This window comes from Bos mutus, chromosome 11 (genome assembly GCF_027580195.1).
Source record: "Bos mutus isolate GX-2022 chromosome 11, NWIPB_WYAK_1.1, whole genome shotgun sequence".
In the NCBI taxonomy this organism is placed as follows: domain Eukaryota; kingdom Metazoa; phylum Chordata; class Mammalia; order Artiodactyla; family Bovidae; genus Bos; species Bos mutus.
The window spans coordinates 4,203,331-4,230,154 of record NC_091627.1 but is presented as its reverse complement, the minus strand read 5'-3'; the positions used below and the strand labels follow the sequence as shown (position 1 = coordinate 4,230,154).

Sequence of the window (26,824 nt, the reverse complement as noted above, 5' to 3'; positions counted from 1 at the left end):
GTCCCACCACAAGGTGAGATTATTTTTAAATTTTTAAATTTTTTTTTTTGCAGGCAGTGCCTTGGCCACCCGGCAGGGGCTGGGTTGCCTAGCAACGGCGGGGTCCTTCGTGGTTCGGCGGCGCTCCGGGCCTGAGGGGGGGAAACCACCGCTGAGGAAAGCTGGGGGCCCGGCGGCCTCGGTGCGGGAGGCGGCAACTGGACAGCGACGCGGGGCGGGGCGGGGCGGAGCGGGGCGGGGAGGGGGAGGAGGAGGGGGAGGTTGGCGCGCGCCCCGGGGCCCGGCCTCTGCCTCCGAGGAGAGATGAATACGGCCCTGACCCGGGTGGGGCCCGCGGCCGAGCGGCCCGCGCCGCCCGAGGAGGTGGAGGGCTCTGAGACCGGCGGGAAGGAGCCGGCGGCGGACGCGGCCCCGGGGCCCAGCACGGCGTTCCGCCTGCTGGTGACTCGGCGGGAGCCGGCGGTGAGGCTGCAGTACGCGGTGAGCGGCCTGGAGCCGCTGGCGTGGTCCGAGGACCACCGCGTGTCGGTGTCCACGGCCCGCAGCATCGCCGTGCTGGAACTCATCTGCGACGTGCACAACCCGGGCCAGGACCTGGTTATCCACCGCACGTCGGTGCCCGCGCCTCTCCACAGCTGCTTCCTCAAAGTAAGTCATGCCCGCCGCCCCGGGCTCTGGGGGTCTCCTGCCCGCCTCCCTTCCCTCCCGCGGCCGCGTCCCCGCGGGTCCCCGGGGGAATCCCCGGGCCCACGCCTCGGCCGGGGATTCCCGCCTCCTCGCACCCTGAGTCTTTAGGGTCGCCGCCGTAGCTTAAGGGGTCGGGGGGACGCCGTGTATGCCCAGTTTCCCGGATCGCCCACCCACTCCCGAGACACAGGTACATTTCGGAAGGTCCCTCTCCGGAGCCAAGTTCTCCCTGCGGCCCGGCGTCTGGCTGGCTGCTGGCGCAGATTTCTTCCCTTGGTGCTTTCTTAGGCTCCACCCCCGTGTTGACCCAACCCCAGACCTGCCTCTGCCACCCGCTCCTATTGTCTGGGGCCTGCTCCCCGAGGCTCCTGGCTGGCTTTGTTTACTGTGATGTGCCCTCCTCTTCCGCCTCCTTGGCTTTGGAAGACAGAAATTTTTTTTTTTTTTTTGCTTTGTCTTTAACTGTTTCAGTGACTTTGTTATATGAGTGGTCCTTCTCATCTTGGGCAGATGGATAGATACTGGATGTCAGGAGTTAGTACTCCAGTTTTTCTTCAATAACGAAAAGGCTTTGGGATGTAGAATGAAAAATAAAGCTTCTGGAAATAAATGCAACTCTTAAGATCTTCGTATAGATTGAATGCTTCGTGTAGATTTAGTGCTTTTGGCTTCAGATTAACTAAGTTTGCCTTCAGAACTTTAAAACTGCTAAAGTTTTATTGTTGGAGCATCACCATTTTCAAAATGTTTTAAAGTAGGAAGTCGTGTTGTTCATTTAATGGTTTAAAAATATTAAAACTTTATTACTATTTGCTTTATAGGTCTGTATGCATATGTGTGATTATCAAAATGTACATTCATTCTTTCAACACACCTTTGAATACCACTATGGAAATCTCATGGACTGAGGAGCCTGGGGCGCTACACAGTCCATGGGGTTGCCAAAGGGTGAGCTAGGACTTGGTAGAACTTAGTGAGTGAAACAACAGCAACAATGTATCAGCTAGAGATCAATCTAGGCTCCAGAAGTAAAACATTGTACAAAAACAAAATCCCTGTCCTCTTGGAGCTTACATTCATTCTTTTGACAGGTCAAAAACAACAATGTAATAATAGGTAGTGATAAGTTGTAATATGTATCTATATACAGAGAAAGTGTTTCTGTGAATATGAAGTTTAAAAAAAAAAAAACTACTCTGCCAAGCCATTTAAAATATAGATCAGTGACTGAATGGGGTGCAGAGAACCCACACCACTTTTAGCATACTTAATCCAAGTTTGAAAGTGACAGCTCGATGTTGAATTAGATCATTGATAAGTTTGTATGACTAAATTTTCAAAGATCTTGGACAGGGTGTGACAAATTGATTCAAGTATAAACCAGTCACCTGGAATTTGGTGATGGACAGGGAAGCCTGGTGTGCAACTGTCCATGGGGTCGCAAAGAGTCAGACATGCCTGAGCAACTCAACTGATAAACCAGTCATGTGAATAGATGTTGGTGATCCTATGAAACTGAGAAACACTCAAGGAGGGAGGCAGAACAGAGGGGTTTTAAAAGGTGAGACACCTTTCACCTCTGCTGAAAAGGAACTTACTGATGCTAACTATATGCACATCAGCTAGAGAAAATTTTAAGTGTGTGTCTCAGTGTGGTAGACTTAATGCTTCAGCAGAGAGAATTTAAAGAAGTAAAGGAATGCTGAACCGAGATGCTTTTATTAGGAAAGGTTATTTGGTGGTGAATCTGCAGCAGACCTAAAAAAAAAAAGTAGGGTTTGGGTTGTAAAAAGAAGGGAGAAAGGGGTGATCCAAGTGCCAGGAATAAGGTGCCCATCTTGTGCACAGACACTTAAGTGATGAGCACAGCTTCTGGTTGCTTGCGTAAATGATTTTGGGTTCACAGCTGAGGTCAAGTAGCTTTCCTAGAGAGTCGGAGACAGTAAAGTGAGGTCAGTTTGGGAACTTGGAAGGTCAGTCTGAGATGGTTGACTTCAGTTTAGGAAGCCCTGAGGTGCTGTTACAGCGTCATAGATGAAGACTGACCTGGTGTGGTGCAGGAATGTGACTCCCACTGGACTAGAGGCAAGTAGGTGATGGTTGGAGTCAGCATAAAACAGGGGTTAAGAGAGTACACTTTGGGGACTTCCGTGGTGGTCCAGTGGCTAAGATTCCAAGCTCTGAATGCAGGGGGCCGGAGGTTTAATTCCTGGTCAGGGAACTAGATCCCACATGCCGTGACTAAGACCCAATGCACCCAAATAAATAAATAAACAAAAATATTTTTAAAAAAAGAGAGACTACACTTTGGCACAAGATAGCAAGCCAGGTCTATCTGTAAAAGGATAATAAAGCCTACCTCGTTTAGCATCTTTAGAAGATTAAGTTAAAATATATTATTATATGTGTATATTTATATATATGCTTATATGTCCATATGTCCATATGTGATTACTTAGCACAGTTCCTGGCACACTGTAAATGCTCAGGTTAAAAAATAGTCATGCAAGTATGAAGGAAGGTCTCTGGGTTAATGCTTTGGCTATGGATACAAAGTTATCTCTTATCACTGTATTCTGATAAAAATTTGATTCTTGTCATTGGTCCTACAACTGGAAAATGAGTAATAGGAAATCCTTATATATCCCTCTAGTAATCGATTGCTTTCCTGAAATTATTCAGTGGTGTCTTCCTCTTCTGCTTTGGTGTGCACCTCACAGAAAGCACCGGTCAGTTGGCAGTCTCATTCGCAGGCCCTGCCTGGGGAATGAAGGCCGAGATGTCCCTGCAGTTCTGAGAGAGGCCTCTGTGGGGTAAAGCTGGAGTAATGGTGGGAGTGTAAGGAAGTCTTTGTCTGTGCTTTGGTGGCACTGCCCACTCACAGGCCCTGTGGACTGAAATCTCTTTGGTGCTGGCCAGTTTGCTCCAACAAGGAAGATGGACTCCTGCAACCTAGATCGCAGTTTCAGTGTGTAGAACTGCTAGACGGCTAGATGCTAAACCTCTTTGAAGCTTTTGCTCTGATCGTTATTTAGATTATGAGTTTTTTCAGGAAAATACACAGTTATAATAATAGTTCACATATTATCTGCTCTTTGCAAGTTACTGCCCTGGGCACTGATATAAAAGTGAATGGTATAAATCTGAGAACCAGTGAAGTAGTGACTTAAGAACAAGTTTACAATTTCTCTTCCCATTGGACTGCTGATTTAGTGAATCATCTAGTTGCAAACAGTTCCAAAATCTAATAATACGTGCATGACTACTTTTGTTTGTTTCAGCTGTTAGGAGCTTTAGTAATATCAACGCCATCTACTCCATTAAGTTAAATAACTGTTTCCTGTCTTTGGAATTATATTCCTGCCCTCAAGAAGCTTACTGTCTACGAGCTTCAAGTGAGTTTTTGTTAGGTGCTTACAAAGTATGTGCTGATTAGTTGTCATAGTGGCCAACTAGAAGCAGGATAGCATATAGTGAAAAGATTGACTGGGGCTCAGCCTCTGAGAGCTGGACTCTTAACTAACATGCTCCTGGGGCATCTGAGTACTTGTTTTGATTCGTTAACTAGTTTTGTGATGTGAAGAGTTGAGGGGAGGTGCACTAGGTTAATTCAGATTACCTAACATGGAAATTATTGCACAAAACCCTAAGGATTTTCCTTACTGGCTGACATCCAAGCTGCTCTCCATCCTGTCAAGGATTCTTGCTGCTGTGGGTTAGGACCAAGCTTGAGCTTCCTTTATTTCATTCTGTACTGCTGTTTGGAGTTATGCATTCTCTTAAGTTTATTTTCAGTTCTATAGTAGTTTCTATTGTAGTAAATTATCCTAGTCTGAGAATTATTGCTTAGTTTGTAGTATTATGGGATTTGGTGAATAATTTTATATCCACCCTCCATTTGGCAGACAACTTAATACCTACCTAACCTGCATTTTACTTTTATTAGGTCTCGTTAACATTTACTGAATTCTCAGAGACTACTACTACTTGTCATCGTAGATAACATTTATTGAGTATTTATTAATATATGCTTTACATGCATTGACTTAATTAACCTTCCTAACTCTATGAGAATGTGTCATTGCACTCTTTATAGATGAGGAAATTAAAGCCAGAAGGTTTAAACAATTTGCTCAGGGTCACAGAGCTAGTATGTGACAGAGCCAGGATTTGAATCCCGGCAATCTGCAGATTTTCAATCAAATTTTATCTACCCCATACAAAGCTGTGGGCTTTGATTAGCGTCGTTTTATTAACAGACTAGCCAGTGACACCTCTATTTAATTGGAATTTCTGGTCTGTATTTCTCCAGTATATCCATAGGTGTATCCAAGAGACTACCCTGCAATTAAGATACACTGCCTAAGAGCCCATTTCCAGAGTGTTACTTAGGATGAAGAAAGATGACTGCCCCTGCACCGCCCCACCCCCCCACCAACACCATAAGGTTCTGTTGTTAAAAAAAAGTTTAGATAACTCTGTAGCTCTATGGTAGCTACAGAGCTACTCTATAGTAGCTCCCGGCGATAACTCTTGAAGGGGGAATAATGTGTAATAAACAGCACTTTCAAAACAGTTTTAGTTACAAAACTCTTTTTCAAGGGGCAATTTAGTAGAGTGATGTTCTGTTTAACACAGTTTAGAAAAAGTTAGTCTTCTAATTCATTTGTTGGGATTTGTATCTATGTCTCTGTGGACAGTCACATCCAACTCTTTGTGACCCCATGGACTAGCCTGCCAGGCTCCTCTGTCAGTGGGATTTTCCCAGCAAGAATACTGGAGTGGGTTGCCATTTCCTTCTCTAGAGGATCTTTATCTACCTTTCACTTTATAAGCTTATTTGTTAATATGATCTAGCAGTTAACTATTCATTGCAGTATGGTTTTCTGACACATTTCCAGTTGTCCGAGCTGTATTGAGGAATGTTATAGTTCTGAATTCATCTTCTATGTTCTGGAGTGTTATTCTTCTGGGCTTGGGGGCTTAAACTCATTTAAAGTGAGTTTTTTTGTGTGTGTTTTTGTTATATCCATGTATATTTTGGCTAGAATTCTTTATTGATCATGTTTAATGTACCCTTTCCAGTTTGAAGATAAGCATCTATGGAAAAGAAGAAAAGACAGTGGATCAAGTCCTTCTTCCTACTTCTGACATAACAGAAATCATTTCTAATTGACCTCTGCTCTCTTTGGCTTTAGTCTTCTGGCTATCTTCTTACAATTCTGGATCACCTTCTTTTGGTCATTTCTGTCTCCTCTATTTTTAATGTTCCTTTAAAGTGTTTCTAAAGAGCTTACCATTGTACACCTAGACATTAAATAAATAGAACTGCTCGTGTATGTTGCAAACTTGGAGGAGAGAGCGATAAGTGAAAGCTAGAATGTTCTCAGAAAGTCTCATAGAGCTTGACCCGGTAGGATAGATGGGTTCAGATAGGAGGAAAGATTATTCTACACAAGGGGGATCCAGGGAAGGCAGGGTGGACATTATTCTGTAGAAACTGGAAAGAGCTATTGGAGCTGGTTCTCAGAGTAATCTGTCAGTGAAATTTCAGATGGAAGACTTATATTGCAAAGATATTGTTAAAAATCCAAACATCTAATTGTATCAAAGATATATATATATTTTATATATAGATATAGATACATAACTTTTCATGAGTTTTAAACTCCTTTATTGTTTGTGACTAGTTTAGCAGAATGCTTAGTTGACTCTTTAGAATCAACTACACTTCTGTCATTGCTACTGCGTTTGTTAATTCTGAGAAGAAGGTGGGAACCAGGCTGTGAGTAACCACAGCACTTTCTCTGACCCTTAAAAATACTGCCATTTCCTATAAACAAACTAAAATTTTTAAAATTGCCATTTCGTGAGTAAATGCTTGTTTAGTTTTAGGCATGAAATTGATCTTTTAAATCTATGTCGCGTCAAAATTAATAGAATTGATGTCAAATTACTGTACGTATTTATGTGGATCAATTAATCCACCCTATGCAATGTAAATCTGTTCCTCTTAGAGTGAAATATTTATCTGATAGTTTTTATATCTTATTTTCAGGTTGGCTCAAAAAGGGAAGTTGCCGAGTGTAAACAGAGATTTGCCACCTCTGAAGACCCCACAGTCAGTCAGACTTTCATGTTGGACAGGGTGTTCAACCCTGAGGGGAAGGCTCTGCCACCACTGAGAGGGTTCAAGTACACTAGCTGGTCCCCTGTGGGCTGTGACGCTAATGGCAGGTGCCTGCTGGCCGCACTGACCATGGACAATCGCCTGACCATCCAGGCTAACCTCAACAGACTGCAGTGGGTCCAGCTGGTGGACCTGACGGAGATTTACGGAGAGCGTCTCTATGAGACCAGCTACAGGTTCTCCAGAAACGAGGCCCCGGAGGGCAGTCTCAGGGATTTCGCCGAGTTTCAGAGGCGACACAGCATGCAGGCGCCGGTGCGCATGGAGTGGTCGGGCATCTGCACCACCCAGCAGGTCAAGCACAACAACGAGTGCCGCGACGTGGGCAGCGTGCTCCTGGCGGTCCTCTTTGAGAACGGGAACATCGCCGTGTGGCAGTTCCAGCTCCCCTTTGCAGGGAAGGAGTCCATCTCTTCATGCAACACCATCGAGTCAGGAATCAGCTCTCCTAGCGTTTTGTTCTGGTGGGAATATGAGCACAACAATCGGAAAATGAGCGGCCTTATAGTGGGGAGTGCTTTTGGGCCTGTGAAAATCCTGCCTGTCAACCTTAAAGCAGTCAAAGGCTATTTCACCTTGAGGCAGCCTGTCGTCTTGTGGAAAGAAATGGACCAGCTGCCAGTCCACAGCATCAAGTGCGTGCCGCTGTATCACCCTTACCAGAAGTGCAGCTGCAGCTTAGTGGTGGCCGCACGAGGGTCCTATGTGTTTTGGTGTCTTCTCCTGATCTCCAAAGCAGGTCTGAATGTTCACAACTCTCACGTCACAGGCCTGCACTCCCTGCCCATCGTCTCCATGACTGCCGACAAGCAGAATGGAACGGTGTATACTTGCTCCAGTGACGGCAAGGTGAGGCAGCTGATCCCCATTTTCACAGATGTGGCGTTGAAGTTTGAGCACCAGTTGATTAAACTCTCTGATGTGTTTGGCTCCGTGAGGACACACGGGATAGCCGTGAGCCCCTGCGGCGCATACCTGGCCGTCATCACCACTGAGGGCATGGTCAACGGCCTCCATCCCGTTAACAAAAACTACCAGGTTCAGTTCGTTACTCTCAAAACCTTTGAAGAGGCAGCTGCTCAGCTTCTGGAGTCTTCTGTCCAGAATCTCTTTAAGCAGGTAGATTTAATAGACCTAGTACGCTGGAAGATTTTAAAGGATAAGCATATCCCTCAATTTTTACATGAAGCTTTGGAAAAAAAGATCGAAAGCAGTGGGGCCACCTATTACTGGCGTTTCAAACTCTTCCTCCTGAGAATTTTATATCAGTCGATGCAGAAAACCCCTTCAGAAGCCTTGTGCAAACCCACCCACGAGGACTCAAAAATCTTGCTAGTTGACTCACCTGGGATGGGCAATGCTGAGGATGAACAGCAGGAGGAAGGCACCTCTTCCAAACAGATTAGTAAGCAAAGCAAAGACGGCGATCCAGAGGACCCCACAGAGGACTCACTCCCTCAGTCTGCGGATACTGGAGGCCGAGAGCCAATGGAAGAGAAACTCCTTGAAATCCAGGGAAAAATTGAAGCAGTGGAAATGCACTTGACGAGGGAGCACATGAAGCGAGTCCTGGGCGAAGTGTATCTACACACCTGGATCACAGAAAACACTAGCATCCCCACCAGGGGACTCTGTAACTTCCTGATGTCTGATGAGGAGTATGATGACAGAACCGCACGGGTAGGTGTTTGTCAGCAAAAACACTGAAAACCGAAAAATCTGCTTGCTTCACGAGAAAGAAATGACTTAAACTGAATTCGTAAAACTCAACCTCTGCTTTGACATTTTTAGGTAATTGATGAGCATGAGGTGCAGGAAAATAAATAGGAAGCAGATTAATGCAGAGGACATATTCATGTCCCACTAAGAATTATGTCAGTTCTTACTCTTACTGGTGCCTCGATTGATGTCCATGGTTTGGGCGATTTCGGGCTGTGGATGAGCTCCAGGAGCAGACTTGGGCAGACACTGCAGGGCTGTGATTGGGCAGACACTACAGGGGAAGGATGGCAGGCCCGCCCTCCCCTTCCTGTCTGCAGAAAGATGGGAGGGGGAGGCCTGTGGCAGGGATTCTTTGCATTTGATAGGACTTCAGGAGGTTTTCTCATTTAGCCTACAAGGGCATAGGAAGTAAAACGATTATCCATTGGGTGTTTGTTCCCCTCCCCCACCTGCAAAAACTGAGTATAATCTTTATTTCGGTGGTAGAACAACCTTACAGTGTTATCTAAAATGTATTTCACAGAATTAAAGTTCTCTGACAGAACAATAGGGTTCCAAGCTTGGGGAAATACGCCATACTCCTCTTAGAGGTTTCCAGTGTACATCATCCTTCTAAGGGTTCTGAGAATTCCTATAGGAAAGAGGCCTTTAATTTTGTGCAGTTTAGTGTCATGTAGACTTTTTAACCAGGAATCCTGAGCTAACAGCTTCTAAAATCCTGAAAAACTGTTTTAAGGAACATACTGTATACTAAAATATTCAAGAAGACAAGACTATCGTCCTTTTTACTCTGAAGTTTGATGTTTATTCTCACTGCCTGAAGTCTTATCTAAAATCTAAAATGTTAATTGAAGGTAATAAATTCAGGTATCTTCATGCGTAATGTTAAACCATTCACAAGTCACTTGTTGCATTTTCTTGTTGGAAAGTTGTGTGTGTGTATCCATATACTCCTAAAATTATTTCTTAAGGATGTTTGCGACAATCTGATGTTGACTGGGAAAAAAAAGCATAACCTAAAAGTTACGTTTTATTCAGCAGGCAAAACTGAGGACTTAAGCCTGGGACGCAGCGTCTAAGATAACTCAGAGAGACTGCACCAGAAGGGCAAGGGTGTGGAGCTAGGATATATAAGCGTTTTTACAACGAAGACCGTAGTCAGTCTTTGTTGCAAATAAGGAAACCAAGACATATCAGGTTAAGGAATTTAGGGCTTCTCTCTGTATGGGAAGATAACAGGGTCTGGGCTCACTGCAGTCATTACTTTGATGTGTACCTCAGCTGTCTGGGGCCACATATCCTGTGATTCTCAGCCTGGGTCTCCTTAGGATGCCCCACTGGGGGCACTGCAGCAGCTGACAGCTAGATGGGGGCCATCCTGCCTCCATCCTGAGCTCCCTCAGGGCTCACCCTCGGGCAGTAGTAACGTGCGGCTCCTGGCTGCAGCACCTTTTCTTTACTGATGTACAGCAGCAGCGTGTTCATTCACACTCAGGAGCAGTTAAGATGCACTCTTCATGTATCTGACTTTTCATCTTCAAAAGTCAACTTTTGAAGATCGTTTCATTGTGATCTCAATGGTGTGAAGGAGTTTTCTGGTTACCGCTGGTTCATAGGACCAAGTAAGGATACTATACGTGTAAAATATTAACAAAAACTTATTAGTAAATCTATAATGACAGTTGGTTTGCAGTGGTTTAGAATAATTATTGCACATGCTGTGTGAGCATGGAAAGCTACATTTAGCACAGTTAACTTGGTTCCAACACGGCCAGTTTAAAGAAAGGAAGATTATACCTCGGCCCAGCTACAGCAACTGAGTTTCGATTGAAAACAATACATGTCTTGTTTGAAAATCCTTCTGTGTACCTAAAATGAATCTTTTCAAACCTGGTACAGTAGTTGTCCTTGCTATAAGGGACCATAAATTAGAATTCTCAAGACCTTTAAAAAAGGCCAAAAGTTAATGGACTTTAAATTTGCAAGTTATATGCACAGTAGGTAAGACACCCTTCTGAAAAAAAAAAAAAAAAGACACCCTTCTGAGCTATTAAGATCCCTTCAGAACATCAGTGAGCTAATTTTAGTGAATGGCAAACTAGTAAGTTCTTCTTACACAAGAGCTCAAGTGTAAATGGATTATAACTTTGAAGGACATATCTGCTAATAAGACAAGGTGGTTCTTGAGGATTGACATATTCCATGCCTCCCAAAAACGTAGCTTGTGAAGGTTTTTTCCAACAAGATAATGAAGTAGATTTAGTCTTTTTCAGACTTTCATTGACCTGGTGCAATCCTAATAAAGCAGAGAAAGAAGCAAAACTGGAGTAGGGCCAAGGCCTCAAGCTGCCCTGTCTACCTCCTACAGCGGGCCCCCCATACCTTTGCTGTGGGGCTGGTGGGTCTCCTATCGCGGGCTCACTAGATTGGTTGTGGGTCTTTGGGCCATCAGAAGGAGAAGGTATTATTTTTTAATCTTGATCATCTTTTTACTTCGTAAGCTTTTCTGAAAGAATAGACATTTGTTTCGTTCTAGAGTTAGTATTTCACATGATACTTTGCCTGTACAGATTATGCTTTTCTTTCTTAAAAGTCAAACATTTTAAGTATAGCTGAATACTTTGTCTTCTGACAGAACTCTGAAGTCCTTTCAGAAGCAAGTAAAGGCAAATAATAAGATTTGTGTTTCAGAACATTTCTCCTTTAGTGAGTAAAGTTCACCGTTGTCACGGGGTGCCTGATTGAATTTATTTTATTTTACTCAACCAGTTGACACAAGTTGAAGGTCCAGCTTCTTTCCTTTCTACCCAGTGTGGCAGGCCCACATGGGGACGCAGCGCTCCTCTCTGGTGGAAGACGCCGCGGAGTTGTCCTTTTCTCCTTGGTGTTCGGAAGCCCTGCGCTCACGTGAAATGCCACTGACCCCTTTGTTTTACTAGGTGCTGATTGGACACATCTCAAAGAAGATGAACAAGCAGACCTTCCCTGAGCACTGCAGTTTGTGTAAGGAGATCTTGCCGTTTACAGATCGCAAGCAGGCCGTCTGCTCCAATGGCCACATCTGGCTCCGGTAAGCTGCTTTTGCGTGTTTCCAGCCTGTGCCCCACAGACCACTGTCAAGTGTTCATCCAAAGGGTATGGTGCCCATGCCATCAAGCTGGAGAAAAGCTGCTGCCGTAACACCTGCTGTGGTTTTTTTTCCATCTGTTTGACTGAAACCCTTTAGGAGTAGTTTTCTTTGTAACTGCTTGTTTGTAACTGTAATAGGAGTTTCTCTGTTTATTTTGGTAATACTGTATTTGACTTCCCTAGTAGCTCAGATGGTAAAGCAGCCACCTGCAATGCAGGAGACCCAGGTTCAGTCCCTGGGTCGGGAAGATGCCCTGGAAAAGGAAATGGCAACCCACTCCAGTATCCTTGCCTGGAAAATTCCACAGACAGAGGAGCCTGGCAGGCTATAGTCCATGGGGTCACAAAGAGTCGAACATGACTGAGTGACTAACACACAATACTATTTTACTTTGAAGTTAGTACTGAATTTTAAAAAATCATTATGATGAAAGCAAAGGCCATTAAAGTTAATAGAATATAAAGTACTCCTGTACTGTGTTTGGTTTAACAAAGGGTAGAAGTCTTCCCCTTCTCTCTCCTCAGTGTCACTCTGAGAGGACCACTCTGTGGCCCTGTGGGCTGTTTGACACTGTTGATCCCTCCCTTTTCCTCCTCCATAGAGCACCGTTTTATCACCTGGCTTCCTGGACACAGTATCTCCTTGATGTCCATCTTTGGACATGTTTTTCTTCTATCAGCACTCTCCCCACGGTATGTGTGTGCTAAGTCATTTCCGACTCTTTGCGATTCCATGGGCTATGGCCCACCAGACCCCTCTGTCCATGGGATTCTCCAAGCAAGAACACTGGAGTGGGTTGCCATTCCCTTCTCCAGGGGTTCTTCCCAACCCAGGGATGGAACCAAGTCTCCTGCAGCTCCTGCATTGGCAAGTGGATTCTTACCACTGAGCCACCTGGGAAGCCCACAGCATTCTCCCTGGGCTGCCACATGTATCTGTACACTGGTGACTTAACATCACTTTAGTCTGAATCTCTTCCCTCAGTCCAGGCTTCATATCTAAGCACCTGCTCAGTTGCTCTGTTTGGAAGTTTTACAGGCATTTCAAATTTGAATCCAGCTTTTCCCACTACCTTCACCTCTACATCCCTGATCCAAGAAACATCATCTCTTGCCCAGGTTATTACAATTATCTCCCAACCCATCTTCTATGTCTTTCCTCATGCACGCGACATCCCTCCCAGCCCGGACATCTGCGCTGGCCATCCTCTCTGCTCGGACCACTCTTCCAGCAGGGCTTCTTCCCAACCAGGCTGCCTAACATCATGACACCCGAGGACATCCCTCTCCCCTCCTGGTAGCCTTCATCCCTCTTCCTGGCTCTGTTTTCCTCCTTAGCAGTTATCACTACTTAATATATTTTTTTACTTTGGATTTTTCTCCTCCCTCTAGAGTACAAAGCTTCATGAAGACAGGGAATTTTGTTGTTTTGTTCCTGGCTATTTCGGGAACAATGTCTGATATATGGTAGGCACTCACTAAATTGTTTAAATTTATTTTCAATAGAAACAGGATTTTGCTACATATACTTAATAACTTCCCTATTCTCTTACCAAAATGTTGTGGTTATTTTCTATATCAGTGCATAGATCCCATTCTTTTTTTTTTTTTTTTTTGAATTTTAATTTATATAAATATTATTTCAGATTAAGTTTTACAGACATATCACCAAATCTGGAAGTATTTAGTTTTATTAATGGTTTTTAATTTAAAATTTCTCAGATATAAATATTTTGAAATGAATGCTGAAAGTTGTTCAGCTATACAATTTGACCACATGCTTACTCATTTAAAAGCATTTTTTCCCATTATTACTTGACTATCCTTTTCTTTTCTCCCATCAAAATCAGTATGTGACAAGTTTAACTTAAATCCATCTCTATTCCTCCTATCCATAACATTCATTAACACAAATACCAGTACTACTAATAATACCACCTGCTCATTAGTGGATTACAGTCAATATGAGTATTCACCTGGTGCTTATAAATTGTACTGGTTGGTTTAATTATTACAATAATTATGTTATAAACCTCCTAGCATTCTTGAGAATAGTCAGTATACTTCTCACAGTCAGAGAATGTTCAGTGAATTTGGAAGATTTCCTGTTTCATTTACCAAGGATCCTTCTTGAGGTTTTTTATAGGCTCCTAACTTCTTAAAATTTGAGAAGATACCCACAAGGGTCCCAGAATAGGCAATGGGGTTTAGGGCAATAAACAAAGCCTCTTCTCATGTATCAGTTCAGTTCAGTTCAGTCGCTCAGTCGTGTCTGACTCTTTGTGACCCCATGAATCGCAGCACGCCATCCGACTCTTTGTGACCCCATAAATCGCAGCACGCCAGACCTCCCTGTCCATCACCAACTCCCGGAGTTCACTCAGACTCACGTCCATCGAGTCAGTGATGCCATCCAGCCATCTCATCCTCTGTCGTCCCCTTCTCCTCCTGCCCCCAATCCCTCCCAGCATCAGAGTCTTTTCCAATGAGTCAACTCTTCACGTGAGGTGGCCAAAGTACTGGAGTTTCAGCTTTAGCATCATTCCTTCTAAAGAAATCCCAGGGCTTATCTCCTTCAGAATGGACTGGTGGATCTCCTTGCAGTCCAAGGGACTCTCAAGAGTCTTCTCCAACACCACAGTTCAAAAGCATCAATTCTTCAGTGCTCAGCTTTCTTCACAGTCCAACTCTCACATCCATACATGACCACTGGAAAAACTGTGGCCTTGACTAGACGGACCTTTGTTGGCAAAGTAATGCCTCTGCTTTTCAATATGCTATGTAGGTTGGTCATAACTTTCCTTCCAAGGAGTAAGCGTCTTTTAATTTAATGGCTGCAGTTACCATCTGCAGTGATTTTGGAGCCCCCCAAAATAAAGTCTGACACTGTTTCCACTGTTTCCCCATCTATTTCCCATGAAGTGATGGGACCAGATGCCATGATCTTCGTTTTCTGAATGCTGAGTTTTAAGCCAACTTTTTCACTCTCTTCTTTCACCTTCATCAAGAGGCTTTTTAGTTCCTCTTCACTTTCTGCAATAAGGGTGGTGTCATCTATGGTCAACTAATTTACGACAAAGGAGGCAAGACTATGCGATGGGGGAAAGACAGTCTCTTCAATAAATGGTGTGAAAACTGGACAGCTTAACCGGAGGTCTTCTGGAATCTGAGAGTGGGCCGCGTGAGCTTTCTGCTGAGTTCGTTTTTCGCTGTCTCGGTTTCCAGCATGATGGGCCTTCCCCTGAGTTGGGTTTCTTCGCCTTCCGTTTCTAGCGCGGGAGCCTCGCTGAGTTGGGCTCCTGCTGTGTTTGGCCTCTTCTGCGCAGAGGTTGTTTCAGCCAGGTTAAACCCGTGTCACAGCACCACAGATGTCACACGAGTGTACGTTCCCCTGTTCTTTGTCTCGTCACAACAAAGATTTGGAGCAACGGACATTAAAGCCCTCGGTGCGTCACAGCTCTCGGGTCTTGGACAAACCGTGCTATAGCTCTTAGGCAAATCAGTGTTACAGCTCTATTTTATTTAGAAGATAGCAGGAGAGGGAGAGAGAGAGAGAGAGAGAGGGAGAGAGAGAAGAGCGCATGCACGAAGGAGAGAGAGTCTCCATAGATCCCATTCTTAACAGCCATAGAGTTTCCCGTTGTATGGATATTCCATTATTTCCTCTCTTGTTGACTGATATTGGGATTTTTTTCCAGTCTTTATTGTGTACCTATACTTTTTTCTAATTTAACTGTTCAGACTTATGTTTCAGGGGAGACTAGGAATAGTAGTGGTCTTGTAACAACAGCAACCAGCACCTCTTGGTGCTGCCAGTGTACCAGGCACAACGCTCAGCAGCACGCACATCTCAAGCCACGTGTCGGACACAGATGAGGAAACTGGTGCCTGAGGATGTTCAGTACTTTGTCCACAGTCATGCAGGTGGTTAGTGGCAGAGCTGAGAACCTGGCCTTCTGGCTCCAGAGTTTTCACGTGTAACCTCTGTCCATTGTTGTCTCTTGAATGGCTTCTTCCACAAAGAATGGGTGAGAATGGGTGCTTGCTCTCATTCAGGTATAGTCTTTCTTCCTGTGCACCCAGGTCTTTACTCAAGGTAAACCGACTAGGAACTCCTTCCCCCACCTCCCTTCTTTGTGTGCTTTACTCCTTATTGCTCTTCCTAAATCCTGTTAGCTTTCAGAAAACCTTCCCTGCAGAGCCCAGCAGCTCTCTCTGACCTCCCATCGCTCCCACCTGCCCTTACTTGCCAGGTCCTGGCCGATGCTCAGTGAAAGGTCATTGGGTGGAATTGAATCTCTGAGCATTTGTTTATGTCCCTTATTTTTTTGTACCACTAATTGTGTCTTCTATATCTTTCAAGGTTTCACCACTGTGCCATTAATCTTAAACATTGTGCTTATACGTAATCTTAAAAATCACTAACAATAATTTCTGATATATAGTTACTTTGTTTAACGTATGAAAAATTCACAGTATAGTTGGGTATAAACAGACTGCATTCTTTCCCAGGGCTGCAGTGACTGTCTGGATTAGAAGCCTTGTATCTCTTGGCTTAGCCTGACATGGGCACTTCCCCTTTACTAAGTGTGTGGTGGGTCTGGCCAGCTGTCCTGTGCAGGGGGATACATGGTTGCCATGAATTTGTCAACCATTTTTGCCCTTCACTTAGTTAACTCATTTTAGAATACTTGTCCGTGGTGAGTTAACCTTCCAACACTGTACTGCTTTCCACTGTTGGTAGCACTGATGATACAATCTGTCTGCTTTCAGGTGCTTTTTAACCTACCAGTCCTGCCAGAGTTTGATATACAGAAGGTGTTTGCTCCATGACAGCATCGCTCGCCATCCAATTCCAGAAGGTGGGTGCTCCCCTGGCTGCGGCAGGGTGAGGTTGAGCACACTGCACGTGCTGGTGCCTCAGGGGCACCCCTCTCCCCTCCTGGGTCTCTGGCCGTCGGGGACAGGGAGCAAGCTCATTCTGCTCTGTACAGTGCTGTTATGAACCCACACCTGATGAACACGGTCACTGGAATCACCAACATGCGAAGAGCATCACACTGTGTGAGTAAGGAGGGCTGTAGTTTGCTGTGCTGTCACTGCAAATCATTCATTCAAACAACGCCAAAGACTTTGTTTTAGATGGCATATGTAGATTCTATTTGAATGAAAACTCTGCAGCTGGTAACAGATAAAGACAGCCTTGCCGAAACAGGACGTGCACCTGGAGGCGCCCTTCTAGTGGCCACGGTGGGGCTGTTTTTCTGGTTCATCGATACTCTCTTTCCTGATAGCCCTAGTGACAGAGTGCACATTCCTGAATCAATTGTTGGAATAAGATCATAGACACGAACCAGGGATTGATGATTTAAATAGTCACATGAATGTCAGTTTATAACCTGAGTTTCATTAATATCACACTAACCGAATGAGCTTACTAGACAGCACGCATATGGCGGTGTACGCTTTGGGGGTAACGTGTGGTCTCAAATGTTTTACACAGAATGTTCTGTGTAAAACCACACAGCCTTCTTGATTTTTGCTCTAAACTGGCTGAAGCTCTCTAATTCTGAGAAGTGGACGTGTTGGCATGTTCTGTTCTGTTTTGACTCTTTATTGTGGAAAATGCAATCCTAAAAGTAGAGAAAAAGAGGATGAGAAACTCTTATATACCTGTCATTCAACTTCAAAAATCGCCAGCTCATAATCTTTCATTTCGTCTGTAGTCCTCCTCCTCTCCTCTGGCTGCATTATTTTGAAACAAATTTGGGGGACTTTTAAACACTTGTTGCAATTGAGAATTGGTTTATAGTTTAGACAGGAAATCAGGGAAGATGGGAACAAACTCAAAAACAAGCACACCTGCCAGTTGACTTTGCACTGAGCCACATGCAGCTCCTGGGGAGAACGGGAATCTCTGAGCTCTGGACAGTACTCACCAGTAGGCAGAGCATTTGACAGGCCAGGGAGTTCTGTAAAAGGAGAAGAGCGCGTCGACACACAGTGTTTTCAGAGTAGGTTTTAACATTAACCATGTGTGAGAAACACTCATTCGTTATCCTTATTTTCCTCTTTCATCACACATTTAACTTTGGGAACCACAGATCTAGCCCAGCCTCGTCTAGAATGTTACAGTGAGGACCTCTGTGCAGTGGGGCCAGAATACCCACACCTGCATACCGTGGTCGGCCCAGGGCATGTCCCATCTGACTGCTTTCCCTGAAGTGTGCACTCAACTATCGCTTGTCTCCCTTTGGCAGACCCTGACTGGATCAAGAGGTTACTGCAGAGCCCCTGCCCTTTCTGCGACTCTCCTGTTTTCTGAGTGTCCACGGTGGGAAGACAGAGTGTCGTCTAGCCCGAAGAGCTGGGACGCGCTGGCGCAGGCCTGGCCTCCACAAGAGGAAAGGTGCCCTTGTGACGGTCGGTAAGCCTGGGAACTCCCTGCTGAAGTGTGTGCTCCGTCTCCAGGGACTACAGGATATCTGTAAAGGGACTGTGTGCAGAGATCTTAAGTCATTTTGAGATGAACATTAGCCCCCACTCCTTATCACTTATTTTTCAAGTGTTGAAGTATCTTGACTGAAACAGTTTGAACACAATGAATGCCCTGTTGTTTCTCAACAGAGTGACCTCTTCTAGGGAGTGTGGGTAAGGGCCTCGCTGGGCCGAATTAGGCTTTAACCCTGGCCCAGATCTGGAACTGTCTCGTGGCTCCAGGACGCTTAGTTACCAGGTACATGGCACATGGTGTCTAGCAGATACTCAAATGTCTAAAACAATATGTGGGCCTCATATTTTGTTCTCAACAAATAGCTTCAGATCTACGTCCCGCCAGCTTTTTTCGTGTGTATTGAAACCATTTTCTTAAAACTATATATTTTTAAGAGGTTAAAGCCAAGACTAAAGTTAGTTTTAATGTGTTGGAAGATCAGGTGACTTTCGTAATTGTGACTTGTTTTTAACGATCTCTCCCATGTCGTCAGTTCTGCCCCAACCCCTCCATGTATATGAGGGTGTCATAGTATTCCTGTTTACCTGTGTCACACCTCTCTTCAGACTGAACTGTGATGACCAGGTGAGATGTTTGTACATAGAGGAAAAAGAATATTTTCTCCTTTATTTTCTCCTAGTACTAAAACCCTTACTATTTTTCATGTTGACATGTCCAAATGTCTCATTTCTATCCCAAGTCTGTCTAGAGACTTCTAGAGAGAGCTGGACAGCTCAGAATGTGGACCCTTGAGCCTTGGTGCTATGGTGTATGTGGCTGGGTCAACCAGAGCCTGGGAATGCCTTCTCTCTGCAAAGATCCTTGATATTTATAACACAGGTATTTTTCTGTGGGCTGTTAAGAGATGTTAGACGTTAATTGGTCTTAAAACCTAAAATCAAAAATAGACATTCTAGAACTACAGTGTTCTTGGATTTTTAAATAAGTATCTGAGGGATTGGTGCTAATTATTAACAGGACTGTAATGCCCGCACCTTGAAAAGGTGCATATTTCTGAGAAGTTGAATAGGAAATAGAATATGTGAAATTTAACTCATACTATTTTTCATTTTTGTATCCTTAGTGGAAGACTTTTGCCCTCGCCGAGTAGTTGTTTTTGTTCAGTCTCTCAGTCATGTCTGACTCTTTGCGACCCCGCACACTGCAGCCTGCCAGGCTTCTCTGTCCTCCACTGTCTCCCAGAGGTGACTCGCTGAGAAATACTTGTTCTTTGGAGAGTGTGTAACGCAAGCACTGCTCCCTCCTATAGTGTCTCCCTCCTAGTATCTTCCCCCTCTGTCCATACATATTGGAGACGAGCCTTTATGAGGCGCTTCCAAACAGTCTGCTTGGAAATGTCTTTCGTTTCCCATTCAAATTTTTGTCTCCTGTGTTTAATTCTGTATTTCTGTTGCTTTTTCATTCTGCTGGTGTCTTCTACTTGTCTTTCTCATTTTGGTGGCAATTTCAAGTGGAGTATTTGTCCAGACTTCAGGGTCTACCATGTTCAATAGATTATCAAGAGAAAGAGAGCTAGGCAGCATTAAGATCATGAAGAAAGAAAGTGAAAGTGAAGTCGCTCAGTCGTGTCGGACTCTCTGCGAATCCATGGACTGTAGCTACCAGGCTCCTCTGTCCATGGGATTTTCCAGGCAAGAGTACTGGAGTGGGTTGCCATTGCCTTCTCCAGGGGATCTTCCCAACCCAGGGGTCAAACCTGGGTCTCCTGCATTGCAAGCAGACGCTTTACCATCTGAGCCACCAGGGAAGTCTCATGAAGATCATGAAGAGCACAGCCCAGAAAGTTGTAGCCTTTATAGCAAACATGACAGTAAAAACTGAGATCCTATCGAGGCACTGCTGTGGTTTGTACAGTCGGAGTGTGCTTGTGTGCATGTGTGCTCAGTCACTTCAGTCGTGTCCAACTCTGTGTGACCCCAGGGAAGCCCCATAGCAGGCTTGCTGCTACTGCTTCTAAGTCGCTTCAGTCATGTCCGACTCTGTGGGACCCCGTGGACTGCAGCCTACCAACCTTCTCCATCCATGGGGTTCTTCAGGCAAGAGTACTGCAGTGGGGTACCATTGCCTTCTCCGCCATAGCATGCTTGCTGCTACTGCTGCTAAGTCGCTTCAATTGTGTCCGACTCTGTGCCACCCCATAGATGGCAGCCCACTAGGCCCCTCCATCCCTGGGATTCTCCAGGCAAGAATACTGGAGTGGGTTGCCATTTCCTTCTCCAATGCATGAAAGGGAAAAGTGAAAGGGAAGTCGCTCAGTCATGTCTGACTCTTCGCGACCCCATGGACTGCAGCCCACCAGGCTCCTCCATCCATGGGATTTTCCAGGCAAGAGGACTGGAGTGGGGTGCCATTGCCTTCTCCATAGCGTGCTTAGTTTCACTTATTTTTTTGGTCCTTGGACTGCAAGATCAAACCAGTCAATCTTAAAGGAAATCAATTCTGAATATTCATTAGAAGGACTGATGCTGAAGCTCCAATACTTTGGCCACTTGATGTGAAGAGCTGATTCATTGGAAAAGACCTTGATGCTGGGAAAGACTGAAGGCAGGAGGAGACGGGGACAAGAGGACAAGGTGGCTGGCATCCCCGACTCAGTGGACATGAGTGTGAGCAGCTCTGGGAGACGGTGAAGGACAGGGAGGCCTGGCATGCCGCAGTCCACGGGGTCCCAAAGGGTCGGACATGACTGAGGGACTGAGCAACAGCAACAAATCAGAGTTAGTACTTGCTTTGTTATTATTGCAGAACTTTGTGGTGCTGCCATTTAAAACATACGTTAAGTTTTTATTGAAATCTATTGTGCATTTGGGGGGAAATTTTGACTCTTAGGAGTGAACTTAAAAAGGGTTGCCTGAGTTATTCTGTATATCTGTAGGGGTAAACTTGGCAACAATTTTACTGGAAAGGGGCTTCTCTGTACAGGGGCTCTGCCCAATGGCATTCTTAAGACTTTGAAGTCCAGCTAACACCTGCCTCAGCCTAAACTTCTGCACACTGAGTCAGGAGTCCTCCCCTGTTTCCTCACCCCTCCCCTCTTCCATGGAGGTTAATCCATTGACCTATGAGGATGAGAGGCGACTGTGAGTTAATGGCAGCGTCACAGACACAGTACCCTTCTGAATGTCCTAAACGTCAGCTCACATGGCGACAGTGCTGAGCAGTGAAGCCCTGGAAGAGTGGGCAGGACACCGGGAGTCTTCAGACTGGCCGCCTCTCCTGGTTTACATGTACCGTACGCTCTCTTCCATCCTGAAATGTCCCTGGCCTGGGTGGTGTATTTCAAGTTAGTTTCAGCTGTCACTGCTCTGTAGGCTCTATAGCTCTATAGGCATGGATGCAGGGGCAGTGATGCCGCTGCTCTGTGTGACGGTGCAGGAGCAAAGGTCCTCCACGACTGGACCTTTGAAGCCAAGGCAGCACTGCATCTTGGGAACCTGATCCACACCTGTGTCACATCTTCCCTGCTTAAGGTTAATTTGTTCCCATTATCCTAGATAAGAAATTGGTAGCTTGTTAGGCTTGATATTCATTCTGAAATCCTCCTGTGTCCACGACCCAGACTTCAAGCCATCTCTGCCTGTTATCATATCTGCCAAAACTACCAATTATTTTTCAACGTCAGAAGTTATTAGAAGCACTGGTGAAGCTCGTGGTGGAGTGTGACATTTTTCTGCTTCTTCGTCTAGGAAGTTTTTGAGAATGTTAATGTTGGGCGTCGGGACTAGAGCTGTTAGCAGCCATCACCAGTTAATTAGGTTAAAAGAATGTCAAGGGGTAATAATTAAATATTAAAATATGTTCTGTTGTAATTGTGATGGTGTGAGCTAAGAAACAGAAGAAATCAAGGCTCATGGGTCTTGTCAGGAAGAATACGGAGCTGCATTTATGGAGTCCCCGCTCCCTGGGCAGCGCTGAACCGTGTTACGCGAGTTGCCATAGCTCCCAGAGTGAAACGAGGAGTTGCTGTCAGTGTCCGACTTCCACAGGCCCGCCCGTCCGTCTATCCCCGCTGCTCCTGACCCCTCTCTGCCTCGCTCCTCCTCCTAGGAGAGGCCCTCTCTATTTCCCTCCCTTTCCTTCTCTCAGCCTTAGGACACCCTCTGAGCTATCAGTCTGATAGAAAATTAGGTTTGTGATAAAATTTCTAAAAACTACATTCCTAGAAGGCTTCCCTTCCTATAAGGAACTATTAAACAGTAGTTTTTCTTGCTGAAGGTAATATAATAGTGTTAGCTGTTAAGAGCTCAATAAACTGTATCTGATTTTTTCCTCAAAGTCTCCCTGTTGGAGTGCCCAGCACCTCCAAACTGGATTTCAGGCAGAATGGACTGCATTTCTGCTCCCTGCCACACCCGCTCTGCTTCCCACACCAGTAAGTCCTGACAAGCAAAAATTCAGGTTATATTCCAGGTCAGCAGGCCTCAAATTTTTAAATGAAAGTAGGTTTTGCCCCCCCCCCCTTTTTTTTTCATTTTAGAGATTGGACAGCACAGAGAGCAAATAGCCAGATAGATAATGCATTTCTTTATGCTACCTTGCCATGGGCTGTGGAGCGTGAACACCTCCGTGCACTCTCCCACTGCTCCCGTGTGGGTGGAGCTCGGCAGGGCTGGTCACCACACAGTGGCTTGAGCATCTAGCCTCCCCCTCGACACTGTTGGACTGTTAGAATGCCTCTAACGGAGCTCAAGTGAGGCACTTGCACTTCGGCTCTTAGTAGAAGCATCACCTGGCAGTTGAAAGCAGAGTTTTGGGCCATGTCTCAAGTCTTATAGGTATTGAGCTTTGCACTGCTCTTTCTTGACCCTAAAAGCAGTTTTTGGAGCTAAGATCTTCATGTCTGTTGTTCAAACTGATGTTAGAGTGTGTGCAATTTGACTGTCGTATTGAATTAGGGCTTCCCTGGTGGTTCAGTCAGTAAAGAATCTGCCTGCAATGCAGGAGACTTGGGTTCGATCCCCGGGTTGGGAAGATGCCCGGTTGGGAGGAGGGCATGGCAACCCACTCCAGTATTCTTGCCTGGAGAATCCGCATGGACAGAGGAGCCTGGCAGGCTGCAGTCCATGGGGTCGCAGAGTTGGACATGACTGAGCAACTAAGCACGGCGCATATTGAATTAAGTCACATTTGCAGAGTTGCTTCTAATGACCACTCACAACAGCATCACAGTCCTGGTATAGAGCTGGGTTTTTCAGAAGATGAAGACTAGTTTCCGAGGCACGACACACATCAGCGTCAGGACTGGCTGGCTGGCCTGAGTCTGGTAAGCAGGGTGCAGCCTCCCATTGGCATGTGTGGTGTTTTATGATGGCTGTTTCTGAAAGCCTGCTGTGGAATCAGTAAGTTTTAACAGGGAAGTGACTGTTTATAAATATACATGTCCTATAAAGAAGTTTAGTCCTTTTGGTATATGCATATTTAACATCCACCCCGCCACCCCCCACAGCCTCTTTGATTAGGTGATTCAACTTTTCTTGTCTTGCTTTTTTTAGGTTGTAACTATACTGGGGAGAGACTTAGTATAGGGTCTGATCCTAGGCAGTGAGCTTACTTAGCACAGTGTTAGTGGCTGCCCTGCATGGTGTTCATCCCTTCATTCCAGGCTTGGGAGGGGCTGCAAAGCAGGGAGTGATGGCACTTTCATCCTGATACGAGAAAGTGAAGGTGCGGGCTCTCTAGTGGAAATACTGTTAATGAGTTGGCTGGAATTGAATTTCAAAACTCTAAATCTTGTAAATTTTTCTAAGGTAAAAACTTGACTACGTCACTATCATGAGATCCTGTTAGTTTCATAAAAGGGTCCCATGAAGTGGTTTCATTGGATGGTGTAAGAGGTGGTGGCTTTGAAGCATTTTGTATTTTATCAGTTTGACATTTGGCTAATGGATTGGTGAGGTCAAGGGTGTTTTGTTTTTGGTACTAATGCAAAAGTAAATGCAAAAATGAATTATGACTTTTTAAAGACTTTAACACAGATTTGTTTGAAAGGAAAGTGAGTATCAAACTTGGGAATACAGAAATAAGACTATAGGAAAATAAGCCCGTGTTGTGTATAGTGGCATATATTCTATGTTTATCCTATGCCTGTGCTATCTTTGTGCTTGGCTTCAAACTACGTGTTTGTTTACATGCAATATTTTTTGAAATAAAAAGAACAGGCATCCAAAAACTTGGGTTATAGAAAGGGGACTTTTTAAAATTCTTACCATCTGATTAGGTGGTATGTTTTAGACTTTTAGTATGTAAGTAAAACAGCCTTGAGACTAAATAGCACATTTTGCTTGGAATACCCCATCCAGAGGAATCCACTGCTTCTCTGCACTGTACATATGTACATAGTGTCCACGATTAGATTGTAAGCTCCTCGAGGGCAGGAACTGTCGTCTTGTCTTGGGAGTTCCTGCAGTGCCGAGTGTGAAGTGCCTTGCACAGCGTAGGTGCTGGTGACACAGAGAAGGAGTGAGTAGCTTCCTGCCACCTTTATGACGAAGCTTGGTTTACTTTCTCCGCTGTGTTGAGAACTGCAAAGTACTAATGATGGGAAGAGGGCAAAATTCTTTCTTGGATTTCAGCTGGGTCTCCTGAGCTGAAGCAGACCATGCTGTCTCCTTGGCACTAGTTATCTTCTTGCCCTGAAGACATACTAGTGTCCTGAGCTTTTATATGATAAAAGGGCGGCAGTCTCTGGGCAAAGTTTGAAGTGGGAAAGATTATAGAGAAAATGAAGTGGAAATTTTGGAGGGTGTTCATCAAATGCAGTCCTGTGGGGCAATCTTACTTTAGTTATTACTAAAGGAAAGGATAGCAATTCTCTTTCTTTACCAGTTAGCTGGTTGGCCAATTTTCCAGTTAACAAAAGATTGTTGGGTTTTTTTTTAAACTTTTTCCCATTTTGCATTCCCCCCTCAATTGCTCTTTATGATTCTAGTACTTAGAGTCTATTAAAGTTGCTGTGAATATCCAGTGCTGTACATAATGGCAGTTTTGTAAATGTGAAATAACCTCAATTATGTTGTGTTTTGTATGCAGAGCCACTAGTATTGTTATCTTGGCCACTTTTTTTATTCAAAATAAATAAAATAATCAAGTTATTTGTATATTGTGTGCATATTTTGTCGGGTTCACCAGTTTGTAGCAAGGGTTAGAAACCTTCTGCCCCACCCAGCACCAGCAAAGGCACTTCGAGAAGAGAAGGGGGAGAGCTGTGCCTCAGAGAAATGGCTGTCAGCAAGGGCCCCAGAATCAATGCAGAATGCCTTCAATGGTTTATTCTAGAGAAAGTTGAGGAATGTAAGGGGAAATCAGACAGCTTCAGTAGGCTGTTAGACCACAAATACTTAATGTCAGTTGACGAGTATCTGGTGAGTGTTTAAGTGAAGTGCTCATTACCAGGATTTCATCAACAATAAGCATGTGATTCAGACAAATCCTCCTGGTGAGAACAACCAGAAACACCAAACAGGAGAAAGAAAATGAATACATGCCTCAATGTGTGGTAATAAAACTTCTGAAAGATCAAAGAGAAAAAAAAAACTTTAAGCAAAAAAAAAAAACACAAATATTTTCTCAAAAGAAAACAAGTTAACCTTAAAAAGAAAAAATTAGTAAGATTTAAAGATGACTTCTCATGGAAATGGTAAAGATGAGAAGGCAGTGAACAGGGGCCTTTGGGGGCTGAGAGAGTAACTTGCAACCTCGTATTCAGAGCGTGGCAGAAAAGTCAGACATGTTCAGACAAACAAGAATGGAAAATGAAAGCACCAGAGGAAATTCTAGAGTGGTGTCAGGTGGAAGGCAGTTAAAGAGCACTAGGAAGGGGAGGCGGGAGAGCAAGGCTATGAACGTGGGAAGCAAACAGAACGTCCTGAGGTTCTGAAACAAAACATGCCTGCAAGTCAGGAGTGTTTGGTTCTGTAGTCTGAGGCCTGTCTAGGAGCAGGCATAACTAATCCATGTGAGACTGGATACGTTTTTTTCTCTAAACACTTAAAGAAAATCAAAGGGTCTTTAATTAAGCTCATGGAGGACGGAAACCAGAACATTTTAGAAAGAATCCCTTAGAAGAAATGGGGTAGCTGTCATAGTCAACAAGAGTCCTAAATGCAGTACTTAGGTGCAATCTCAAAAACGACAGAATAATCTCTGTTCATTTCCAAGGCAAACCATTCAGTATCTCAGTAATCCAAGTCTGTGCCCCAACCATTAATGCCAAAGAAGCTGAAGTTGAATGGTTCTGTGAAGACCTACAAGGCCTTCTAAAACTAACACCAAAAAAAGGATGTCCTTTTCATCATAGGGGACTGGAATGCAAAAGCAGGAAGTCAAGAGAACCTGAAGTAACAGGCAAGTTTGGCCATAGAGTACAAAATGAAGCAGGGCAAAGGCTAACAGAGTTTTGCCAAGAGAACACACTGGTCATAGCAAACACCCTCTTCCAACAACACAAGAGACAACTACGGGCAACAGTTATAACTGGACATGGAATAATGGACTGGTTCCAAGTTGGGAAAGGAGTACATCAAGGCTGTATATTGTCACCCTGCTTCTTTAATTTATATGCAGAGCACATCATGAGAAATGCA

The 26,824-nt window shown here is 44.6% G+C and overlaps 1 protein-coding gene across 1 annotated transcript; it reads left to right on the top strand.

Annotated features, from left to right (window-relative positions):
* Positions 1–237: 237 nt before the first annotated feature.
* GTF3C4 (general transcription factor IIIC subunit 4) lies at positions 238–25,339 on the top strand. The gene is made up of 5 exons (XM_005902753.2): positions 238–648; positions 6,746–8,557; positions 11,539–11,669; positions 16,502–16,590; positions 17,989–25,339. The coding sequence occupies exons 1-5, from the start codon at positions 304–306 to the stop codon at positions 18,051–18,053; spliced, it is 2,442 nt and encodes an 813-aa protein (XP_005902815.2). The 5' UTR covers positions 238–303; the 3' UTR covers positions 18,054–25,339.
* Positions 25,340–26,824: the final 1,485 nt, after the last annotated feature.